General features: G+C 36.8%; 1 protein-coding gene across 1 annotated transcript in view; it reads right to left on the bottom strand.

Moving 5' to 3' along the window:
* PPP1R3A (protein phosphatase 1 regulatory subunit 3A) overlaps positions 1-10,537 on the bottom strand; it is a gene marked incomplete at both ends in the record, with an annotated part of 54,721 nt that extends 44,184 nt beyond the window's left edge. The window contains one exon of the mRNA XM_079786230.1: positions 9,753-10,537. Coding sequence (XP_079642356.1) covers positions 9,753-10,537 — 785 coding nt within the window. The remainder of the gene's footprint in view (positions 1-9,752) is intronic.
* Between the last annotated feature and the right edge of the window lie 2,411 nt (positions 10,538-12,948).

Raw genomic sequence — 12,948 nt, 5'->3', positions numbered from 1 at the left:
AAGTTTTTCTTATAGATTTTGAGTCATTAGGGTATGTTTGTATAATGGCTTAATTTTGTTAAACGACTCAGAATGCCATGAGTGTTAAATGGGCTCTAAAATCTGTTTCACATACTTAGGAAAAGCATCTACTATTTGGCAGGCTTTACAAATATAAATTGAGCAAATATTTTATCTTTTTGACTACCACAAATTCCAAAAGGGATAAGTAAAATTCAAATCCACAACTGCACATAAGACAATCATTGTCTTACAATGTTAAATTCTACTTCTAGTTGTGATTTGAACAGACTCTTATACAACACATATGGACCATTTTCAGAGTAACTTAATGGGGGAGGGAATAGTAAAATTTTATAAGACAGGTTTGTTTAATGTACAATTAGTGGTTCTCACTAACCAATGCATAACTATCTAGCAACTTATTTCTATTTGTCATACAACCTTTAAACAGCAAGACGGTATGATGAAGGTGTCAAAACCAGTTATTAACAGTACCATGCCAGTTATGAAGTAAGGCTATTAGAGAAGTAGAACAAAAATGTGAAAACAATTGAGAGATATTCTGAGGAGATTTTACTTTTTTATATGGTGATGAGGTACAGAGAATGTTTAAAACAATGGAATGGCCAAAATGCAATGGTATATGATGTATTTTTTTGGAGGAAAAGATTTATGTAAAATGCAATTTTATCTTCTATTCATAGATATACTGTACAGGAGTAATAAGGTGAAATTCTGCACAGCCAACCCAGTTATTTAATCCAAAAGAACCACTTTAGGAAGAACAACTTAAAAAAAAAAACCACACCATATTGTAGTTTACTTTAAAAAAGTGCCTAGTGTCAACTTCCTGTCAAGATGGCAGCATAGATAAACATGATATTCACCTCCTCCCACAACCACATCAAAATTACAACTAAACTACAGAACAACCATCATTCAGAACCATCTGGAACAGAACTGAATGGAAGCCCTACAACCATGAAATTTAAGAAGAAACCACATCAAGTCTGGTAGGAAGGGGCGAGGCATGGAAGGGCTGGTCCCACATCCACATGTGATGGATAAAAATGAGGAGGGTAATCTCAGCTGTGGTGGTTCCCCCTGAGGAGCATGGGAGTCTCAGTCCCACCCCAGGACCCCCAGTGCCAGGAAGAGAAGTCCCCATAACTTCTGGTTGTAAAAACCAGCATGGATTGAGGAGGGTGGCTGAGGCTGCTGTAGTCCTAGGCAGTTCCTCATAAAGGGTTTGTGCTCAGACTTACTCAGACTCACTCCCTCTGAGCTCCAGCACTGGGGCAGCAGCTTGAAAGGCTCTAGAGACCTATGGGGTGGAACTGAACTGTTTGGCATCAGGGTGAGATGAACACTGGAGGGGCAACTTTTCCCCAGAAAGAAGTGCCGGCAGAGGTCATTGTTCCTTTGATGAGCCCTTCTCCCCACAGAGCCAGCAGGTGGGTGCCATATCTGAGATTGCATCAACCTAACTCACACTGTTTGCCCTACCCTGGTGATTCCCTGAGATCCTACCCCACCCAATTTTCAGGCCCACCCAAGCTGTTTTAGTGGCTTCACCATAGGAATGGCCTATCTTAGCACAGGCTTCAGATTTTCCTATAATCTCTCAAACAAGAAGCATCTGGCATCAGGGCGTGCCATACCTATTGTAAGTGGCCCCAGGCCTGGCACTAGCAGTGCTGGCCTTGGTTCACAGCTTGGCCTTGCTGGGGCACCTCCAAGCCCAGCACAAGAAGCAGCCATCTGCAGAGCACTTTGCTACTTATGCAGGCTAGACCTGGGCAGAACACAGGTTGTGGCTGACCTTGGCCTGTGCCTCCTGGGAAGACCCAGAGCCAGCACATCCAGTGCTCCAGACAAAGAGAGAATATTAGAAGCAGCAAGAGAAAAGCAGTTAGGTACCTACAAGGGAGCTCCCATAAGACTCTCAGCTGATTTCTCTAAAGAAACTTTGCAGGCCAGAAAGGAATGGTAAGAAATATTCAAAGTGATGAAAAGCAAGGACCTATAACCAAGATTACTCTATCCTGCAAAGCTACCATTTAGAATCAATGGACATATAAAGAGCTTCTTATACAAGAAAAGCTAAAGAATTTCATTACCACCAAACCAGTATTATATGAAATGCTGAAGGGTCTTCTAGAAGAAGATAAAAAATATGAAAATAAAATGGCAATAAATACATATCTATTAACATTTGAATCTATACACAAAATGGACAAGCAGAATAAGAGACAGACTAATAGATATAGATAATTTTTTGTTGTTTGTCAGATTAGAGGTGGGGGGAAGGAATATTGGAGGGAAGAGGGGTGGGGTGGGAAGAGATTAACCGAAGAACTTATATGCATATATGCATAACCTATCAACTCAGACAGTAGAATGGTGAAGGCCTTGTGGAGTAGAGTGAAGGGGGTCAGTGGGAGAATAGAAGGAGAAATCTGCAATATTTTCAATGATAAAGATAATTTTAAAAAATTGAAAGAAGATCTGAACAATCAGTTATAGAAAATGAGATGAAAATCACCAGTAAACAGTCTGGGCAGTGTTGCTCAGCGGTTGAGCATTGATCTATGAACTAGGAGGTCACTGTTCGATTCCCAGTCAGGGCACATGCCCTGGTTGTGGGCTTGATCCCCAATAGGAGTGTGCAGGAGGCAGTTGATCAATGATTCTCTTGCATCATTGAAGCTTCTATCTCTCCCTCTCCCTTCCTCTCTCAAATCAATAAAAATATATTTTAAAAAATCACCAATAAACATAAACATTTTTCAAGCATTCAAGAAATGAAAATTAAATTTTCATGAAATGAAATTTAAATGAAAATAAAAACAATAAATGATTTTTAAAAAGTTACCTAGTGTCCAACTTATGAAGTGATGTTTCAAAATCTTTTATAATCCAGAAATTGCTAGAAGTTGGAAATATTTTCCCCCCATAGAAGCAATGCCATAAATATACATTAGTTTTCCTGGCTAATGACTAAAAACATTGAACCCATAACAAAACTAATTTTGAAACTATTTATATTACCCTGGGTCTTGGCAGCAGAAATGATATTGAGAGAAACAAGCATTTCTCCATTAATCTTGGGCATATGACTTGCCAACACAAGATTTTAAAATGTAGAATTTATCACCTGTGCTATTTTGAGTCTCTACAAATTGTCAGCAACTGGGAGACATATATATATATATATATATATATATATGTATATATATATATATATATATATATAAATTTAAGTATTTCTTGTAGTAATTCTGGCAAGTAGAAATTATCATCCCTATTTTACTCCTGAATAAAATGGATACAAAATATAATTTATCCAAGTTAACAGTAATTAGTTAGAATAAAAGCCCCACTTTAAAGCCTGTGCTTTTCCATTATGCCTCCGTTTGAGTCCTCCTTCCCTTCAAACACACACACACACACACACACACACACACACACACACACACACACACACACTCCGTACTCTCGGAGTCTTCAGGCTTCTATAGAGCCTTAGCTTATAGAGTGTACTCAAATCTGCCTGAAACCTCATAGTGCTTTCTGCTCTTAAATTATCCATATCCATGGTCTCAATCCAACATCAAAGCCTGTTTGCCTAACAACCTTAATTAAATAGAAGATAGGGATCGCTCCTGACATTGCTGACACCTTAGAGGTGTCTGCCTTTAAAGAGGGGACATTTTATGTGTGTGTGTTTGTGTGATAAATGTCTGAGTACATACCCATATAAACACACACATACATATGTACACACACACGTATGTGTGTATCCATATATATTATATTTTTAGGCATAGTTTCAAAGTGAGGTATCATAGTAGAGAGGATTTTTAAGTTTGACAGGATGCTGGGCAATTAGGCCCACCTCAAGTCTGTGTCATTTAGGTCACTTCCCTTACATTATTCCTGTTGAGGCATTGGGATAAGAACTTGGAAAAAGGATGAGTCACAGTCAGCAGAATGGGAAGATAGTATAAAACTGTGTCCCACTTCACAATCTTGTTTTTTTTGTTTTGTTTTGTTTGTTTGTTTGTTTGTTTTGTTTTGTGTTTGGTCTGGAGCTTTATTGGCTCAGAGTTCTTAAGCCCTCCTCCATTTTCTACGGCTGCAGATGGGCTTTGGGTGAGAAGTTAGGTTCAGAGAGATCCCAGAGGATCCATGTCAGGCATGATATCCATAGTGCTTCTCTTCGGCTCAAGCTGAAGAGAAACCTTGTGTGAACAAACCCTCTTCTTCATCTCTCAGAAAAGGTTCACAAATACTCTAGGGAAAGTCTAGGCCAAATGGTATGAATTTCCAAAAACCAGTAAACCACGAAACCCTGGTCGATCTCCAAGGAAACACTGAGCTATTTGGCTCTCCTTTCTGCAACCAGCTGGCAGCTTGCATCTCGTTGGGGCCTGTGCAGCTGTGTTTTATGTTTCTATATGGCCTTCACCGAGGTCCCTCCACAATTAGTGTGGACTCAAAACAAGTTAGCTATGGAATACATGAAGCCCTAAAGGCCTCCTGGGGCCATTTACACCTATTTGGACTATTTCCAGGATCCCAGATTATACTGCAAGTGTACATTAAGGAAGTCTCACAATTCAATGGCACTGACGGAACATGCCACATGACCATATCTTATGCCCCATTTTCCAATGCTTTCCTTGGCCTCCTTTTAATGATTTTACCACCCTGCAATATAAACTCTCTGTAATCATAAAATCATGCTTTAGAAAGTATTTCTCTCCCATTCTTGAATGTGCTCAGTTCTACTCCTCAATTAAAAAAAAAAAATTTGACCACTGATCAATTTTCTTCTTTGGCATTAAAATTTTTCAGAAACGTATTTGCATTCACCTGGCCAAGTTATACATACCATCCAACACCTATATCATGCAGTTTCTTTATTTAAAATAATAAGTTGGTTTCACTTACTAAAATATAAACCAGGTGAAGTTAGTCTATGTACCCAATTGTTGGGAAACATGCATAGAGCAGCTGGTGGAAGGAAGAAAAAAAAAGATGTTGAAAAAGTAACTCTCTTACCCAATGCACAAGATCAGTTACAGATCACACACTGTAGAAATCTCTAAATGTACTCTAAATGGTTCTTATTTCATTTTTATCCATGGCTTCCATTGTGTACCCAAAGCACCTGAGCTTGGTTTGGGAATGTTCTCTCTCCAGCTCTCTGCTTTCATCCCCTGTGAGGCCTTTTCTCTAGGGTCTTCTCCTTGTTTCCACAGGATCACATTTCCCGCCATGCTTCTGAGTTGGATACTGATGCTTAACAACAAAGTACCTGACACCCAAACACGTGTGAAATGAGTTTTGGAACCTGAACAAGGATGGCTGTGCCATCTGGGAAACAATGCAGGTCCAAGAATCAGGAAATTAGCTGAATGAGAATATAGTTGGCTTTTGAGGACTATTCTATATATGCCCCAAACTGTACTGAAAACCTTAAAAGTACAATCTCATTTTACTTTAATCATCGCAACATCAGGCATCATTACCCCATTTACAGATGAGTAAACTGAGGCTCTGAGAAATTGAGTAATATGCCCATGGTCACATAGCTAGTAAGTGTACATTTACTGGGATTAAAATTGCACATGTCTTTTTAAAGGCAAAATTAATGGCTTTTTAACCTTTCTGATCTGGTCCTCCATCATTTTATCTATTAAATATGGAAATATTAATAATCCCTAAGTTCTTTTCCAACTTTAAGATGTTCTAGATATAAAGTGACACATGTCTCAGAAAATTTGCAATTCAAATAGTTTTGCTTATTTATTGAAATCCTGCAAGAGACAAGGAAATGGCTCTCGACAGTTGAATATTTAGGAACCCTGACAGGAAAGAGGAGAGGACCTTTGGGGCAGGTTGAACTCTTCTGGGATTTTTCAGATCCACCTAAAGCTAGATTGAACCTTGTCTTTTTACAGCAGTTCATATTTACTGGTAACTTACTATGTGCCAGACACTGTATCAAAAGTTTATAAATATGATGTCATGCATCTCAAAAACCCCTATGAGATATTACAATTATTGTTCCTAATTAACAGATGAGGAAATGAAGTTTAATTTGCTCAAGGTCACATAGCTAGCATGTGATAAAGCTTGGACTCAAATACAAATATGATTGACTCTGAAGCCCATAATTTTTTAAAAAAATATGCTTTTATTGGTTTCAGAGAGAGGAAGAGAGAGAGATAGAAACATCAATGATGAGAGAGAATCTTTGAGGGGCTGCCTCCTACATATCCCCTCCTAGGAATTGAGCCCGAAATTCAGCCATGTGCCCTAAATAAGGATCAAATCATAAGCTCCTGGTTTATGGGTCAATGCTCAACGACTGAGCCACACCAGCCAGGCTGAAGCCCATAATTTTCACTTTGAGGTTATTATACTGCTCCTGAATGCTACTTTTAGACTATTTATCTATGTACATTTAATGCAAATTATATCAATACCACTTATTTCTTTGGAATAAAGTCCATGAGATGTAGATCAGAAATCTGCTTAGTTCGTTAGCACATACTTGAGTGTCATATATTTGATGACACTTATCATGTATCTCATGAAGCATGACTTATTGGTGCAGTTAATTGCCTTTGGGCAGCTCTCAGTCACATGCAGTTACAAAGTCTGCTTTCTGCTCCCTCATGCTGTTTCTTTTTGTCCAAAGTGGATAGATTAACAAGCATCAAAGAAAATAGATAACTACATCAAAGAAAATAGGCAATGTCTGATCTGAAAAAAAAAAAATCGCTATAGAAAGAACTTATTACCTAGGGTGATTGACTTAACTGAAATCCTACCTCACTAAACACATTCCCACGGTTCATTCTGAACATTATAATTAGAGGGGTTATTGACATTATCAGAAGATGCAATCTCCAAGACCCTGATAGCAAGTTAACCTTGGTATTAACAGGAATTCAAGTGAGATGTTACTCTCTACATTAGGGCAACTTTATATTCATTTTAAGTCTGACATATTATACACTATTATTAATCTACTTGAATGTATGAAGCTAAAATTCACATACATTTCCCTTCTGTTTATCTTCAGAAGCAAGTGACCTCCAAATTAAGCTACATAGAAAGTGTGGGAATGTGTTTTTTTTTAAAGGCCCATTGAGATTCTGTTACTTTTTTAGGGGGAGGAGGATATTTTAGAGGTTATAACTATTTATTAAATAAGCATTAGTTCATTTTTACTTTAGCCAAATACACATTTTGTAAAATAGCATTAATGCAATGTGGTATTTTTCTCTAACCAAATTCTTCAGAATGAAATCCATTTGTAATATTCATTAAACATTTTGATAATGCTCTCTTGTGTGAGTTTTGGGAATATTTGAAACTCCACTGCATGTAAACTATATCATGGAAAAGCTGTATAAATATTCTGTAACGGGACATTCTCTCCTAAGGACCTGTCGGATTTCCTTTGTACACTTCCTTGTGAGTGGCATATAAATCAGGTGTAAACATTCCCGTTGGACTGAAACAGCACAGATGACCTCCTCGAGAGGCAAGTGCTTCTTGTCCAAATGTGGCTGGAATGATGTTGGTGATTTTTAAGTTAGTTATAGAAGTGCATTCAATGTATTTGTAGTTTTGAAGGAGAGATTATTTTTTCCATTTTTATAATTCATTAAGAAAGTCTACAAGCCTTCAGACTATTTTGTGGTTTAGTTCTTCTCAGGTTTTCCCCCAAAGCAATGTTGGCCTGGTGGGGGGAGGGAGTCAATGGGGAAAAAGGGACACATCTGTAATACTTTCAAAAGTAAATAGATAAATAAATAAAAACTTTAATGGTGTCCCCTATGAATCCAATGATTACTGTTCTGAATACAAATGTGTGTATGGGTATATAGATATAGATATAGATATAGATATAGATATAGATATAGATATACAGGGTGGGACAAAAAACAGGTTTACAGTTGTGAGTACACAAAGCACTGAGTTTATTCTTATGTTATTATTCATTAAGTGCTTTATTATTTTCCATATAAACAACTGTAAACTTACTTTTGCCCCACCCTGTATATAGTTGCACATATCTTACACTTGAAGTTCCAATTATATAGTGACTAGGATAGATTAGGCCTATCAGTTGCCCATTTGTTCTTGATATCAGATGAAAGTTTGGTTTATCAAAGAAATCCCTTCTATATACCATAGTTCAGCATATATTTCTTGTCATTTTGAAACTACATCTTTAACTTACACAAAAATCCCAAGTCAAGCTTTGCTTCTCTTATGAGTTCTTTGATAATAAGGATGTGCCTTTTCTAAATTTTGCTTTCCTCTAACATATAGAGCAAGTTGTAGCACGTTTAATAAATATCATGGTGACGATCTCATTTGAAAGTATTTAACACATAAATGTTTATGTATAAAAATTAGTTTGTTAAGTAATGTTGAACTTATTTTGTCTATATAGCTAACATGCTGCTGAGTAATTTCAGAAACATCTAAATTATTATTTCAGCACATGCAGAGATTATGATTTCTCTCTTAATAACATCAGTTAAAGTCTGAGAAGGTTTTCTTTAGACCAAGAAAGTTGGCATAATTCACAAAGTTGAGTAAGTTAATCTTTCAAATGACTTTAAAGGATAAGGAAAATAGAAATATTTTATATGGTTAATCGTTTCCATCTATTTTATATTTAGCTCATTAATGCATTAGAATTACACATTTAGGTCAGAACATTAAAGCATAAAGATGTTTAAAATGTCCCACATTATATTTTAGGTTTTTATTTAATTTTGTTTAGAATCCTTAATATGGTTCCCTTTTCATCATATTATACTATTTCTGGAGCAGTTATTTGATCTTGGACAACCCAGAAGATAATCAAACATTTGCCTGTGGCTGGGGGAGCACTGTGGACTTTCCCATTGGGACACTGCACAGCAGAAGAGATCTATCTCCTCCTCGGTGTTTCACTACTGACGCAGTGCCATGGAAATTAGCCACCTCTACAATAAAGAGATGTGAATGCCAGTTTTCTTTTTTTCATATTAATAGGAGAGCAAGGTTACTAGTGAGGGAGTCATAGCCCAAATCTCTAATCTATAAAGCTGAATATTTATATTTCTAGTTGTTTTTATTTTAATTCTGCTCCATTTACTTTTATTAGCTTATACTACCTTGTGTTCCATGTTACATTTGATTATAATTATATTATAATGTTTTATGTGTATTCATACGTCACTCATATGTTTATGTGTTGCTCTTAGTTCACTGTGAAAATCATAGCTTTGATGATTTAACTTAAAACATATCACTCCAAACAAAAATGGGGATTTCTTTTTAGGGGAAGGCTATGTTTTGAAGTAAAACAAATGCATTTCAAAACTGCTGAAAATAAATATATTTTAAAAGACAAAATAGTTTTACATGTTAAGAATCTGGATTCCATAGTTTCAACTGAAGGGATTTATATCTCATTAGGCAAGCAATACACACATTGCATTCCCCCTTCCAACTATTACATTATACCCTATTTTTTCTTATATTTGTAGGAGAGATAACACAGTGCTATTATCTAAATAGCATTGACCTTGTTAAGGCCTAACAGCATTGTTTCATACATAGCAAGCAGTATATTTTTAAACAGAATCGCGATCCCTTAACAGCCCATGAAATAATGACATAAAAACTTTAAGATTTTAAAGAGTAAAGAACGTAAGATGTATTCTCACCTTGGTTTCACTTTTAAGCAGCCTTTTATTTGTTTGTTAGGAACTTCTTCCGAAAGTTTCACAGGCTTTGGCTCTTGTTCTTTCTTTTTATAAACCAATACATAATTTGTGCCATTATTATTTGACCAAAATGTACCAACAGAAGTTTCATAACGTATACAAAACTCAACTTTACTGCCATCTTTTTGATAATGAGGAACCAATGAAATCTTAAAGGAGAACTGGTCAGTTTTTCCATCACATGAATTTGGCACATATTCTGCTAAAATGTCAAAATGTGTCTTCCAGTCATCTAAGGACATTCTCACATATACTGACTTCTCAAAAGAAATATTTAAAACTCGAATAATGCCCTTTATACTTGCAGACTCGGGAAGATACTCCGCTGACTCCAATATTGCTTTCTGTACTTGAAGTTGTTGCATAAGATCTTTCGGAGAAGGCAAGTCAAACAGTGGAGATAAAACATATTCTTCCAGGTGGAAAATGTCATTTGTTAGGTTGAAATTGGTTGAAACACTTGGTAAATCCCAGCAATCAAATTCTTTGACAGATACAAGATCGAACCCAAAGGTGTCAGCAAATGAAACTCTTCTTGTACCGGAAGACGGAGTGCCCAGATACGTATCATCAGAGGAGTCAGAACCTCGTCTTCTAGGCTGAGGGGAGAAACCAGGTTTCAGAGTAGCTTTAACTTCTTCATCTTCAGAAAGAGAATCAGATAAATTAGGAACTTCTAAAAAGTTATCTTTGCTAATCTGACTAGGTGCTCCAGAAGGCTCCATTGGGCTCTCTGATATCAAATAAGAGAGAACTGTACAACTAGGAAGGCTGATATTCGAGATCCAGAGGCTAAAATAAGTGTAACGTTACAGTTGACATTAAAAGAAGGAGTCAGCTCTATAAATAGGTTCGTTGACATGTAAACTATTCCAGCTTGCCTCCAAAGGCCTTTAATATGATAACATCCATGCTACTCTCACCAGTATGTTTCAAATTTACCTCTTAGTTTTAAAGTTAATGTGTTTATCAGCTGAATTCCAAAGAGACACTTAGCTGTGCTAGAAAATCTGAAACTTAAGAATAAAAATATGATTTTATTCAGTTGTTAGTAAAAAGTAAATCCAGGCCCATTTATTTTAAAAGAAAATAAATGTAGTCTCACAATATTAAATATGTAGTTTAACTTAAACAAATCCATTGGAGCAGGCAAGCACAACAGGGGAGAACCAGAACATTTATAGAACTGAAAATATTCAGTACCTAATGATAATAATAGCTACCATTTATAAGGGACTTATTACGTAAAATGTGAGGTATAAAACAGTTAAATAGGAGTGCTGGGAATTCTGAGGAAGGAAACATGACTTAAAAGGAGAAGGTACCATTTAAATTAAACCATGAAGGGCAGGTAAGACATCGAAGTGAAGGTTTGAAGTAAGGTGGATTTTCCAGGTGGAAGAAATAGCATGAATCAATGTCTAGAACAAATCTTTGGTTAAATACATTATTTTGAACATTAGTAAATTTTTTTAAATCCATGGAAAAATATGCACAAGTAATGTGTTATTGACTTGAAAATATAAGTGAGCAATGGTAAATGTTGCCCAGGAGTAAAATATTTATGTAGAATAAAATGTTCATCTTTGGAAAATTTCCATTTTATGCCCACAAAACAAATTACTCACATCGTGGACTTCAATGTGAGTTTTAAAGTTTGAACAGCCTGTTTAGATGCTAATTTTTGTGTGTATTAATTTAAAGTCCACTTTGGGGACAGCAATTGAGTAAAAACCTATAAAAATGTTATATGCTTTGACCCAGAATGCTCAAGCTAGAATAATGCCCTATCAGTATGGGATAAGTATGCAGAGGTAATTGAAGATATATGTTTATAACAGACTTTTTAAAAAATTCTAGAAATATCCAATAGGTAACTGAATAAATAATGTTACAGCCATATGATAGAATGTTTTACAGCCATTAAAAAGTTTAAAGTAACACTTCGTGTGTTGAAATGAAAAGATAACTAAAATAAATGGCTAAGTGGAAAAAAAGTGCACATATATGTGCATAGAAAATTCCTGAAAAGATCTAAGATGCTATCATCAGTGGTTATATCTAACCACAGCAGTTGAGGGTTGTAGGAAAAATTTTCATTTATTTCAGTTTAACCATGTGTACGCCATAAGCATCTATAGACGCAAGCAGTGGACCTTTTGTAATTAAATTAAAAATATTGTGACAGTTAACTGGTTAAAGTCTTCTGTACTGTTTGAAATGTTAGCCATGAGCAAGATTTTTTTCAATTTATCTTCAACTGGAATAAATTTAAATATTTTTGAGAGTCAAAGATGGCTATAGAGTAGATGGAAGCCACAGTCACCAGCTCCTGGTCCCAAACAGGATTACAGATACATTATAGAGCCAACAACCTGAATAACCAACTGAAAGCTAGCTGAAATGAAATACTATAACCAAGGGTTTACAGAAGAAGCCACTAGAGACTGATAAGAAGGACAGAAACATGGAACGGGCTAGTCCCCCGCACCTATGTGCAGTGGCTAAGAAGCCAGAAAGATATTTTGGCTGCAAAACATTCTCCCAGACAGACCCTTTCTCTCTACTCTGCTCATGGAGTCTCAATCCAGAGCAACAAAACCAGGAAGAGCAGCCCACATAGAAACAGGTGGTGAAAGTCAGTGGAGATTCAGCTGCCTGGGAGAGAAGAGGGTCTGCTAGAGACCCAGAGACCACCTTCCCAGGATTGAGCACTCCTATTGTTCTAACATCAGCCTGCGGAGTGCACTGCCTGGTCCTCCAACTACTGGCAACACCACTCCGCCATGCTCAGGTCCTGCAAAGATGCCTGTGGCTGCACGAAGCAGGGACCTTTGGGGCTCTTTTTCTGAAGAAGCTCTTGGCAAAGACTCGGCAGTGATTGAACTGTGTAGCTTTAGAAATAGGACCATTCTTCCCCACCTGGAGGACACAGCCAGCACCCCCCTCTAACTTGTTGAGTCACTTGCCCTGTCCTTCCACTTTGTGGACCTGCCCTGTGCATTCAGTCATGCAAAGAGATCAGAGTACTGCACAGAGCTGGGACTTTACCAGAGTATCACCCAGAAAGACTTTTGTCTGGGAATCAGGGTTGTGTGGCTAAACTGCGGGGTGTGCAACTTCTACTTCCCCTGTG

The sequence above is a fragment of the Cnephaeus nilssonii genome (genome assembly GCF_951640355.1).
Source record: "Cnephaeus nilssonii genome assembly, chromosome: 12".
NCBI lineage: Eukaryota > Metazoa > Chordata > Mammalia > Chiroptera > Vespertilionidae > Cnephaeus > Cnephaeus nilssonii.
This window is presented reverse-complemented; position numbering and strand designations above follow the sequence as displayed.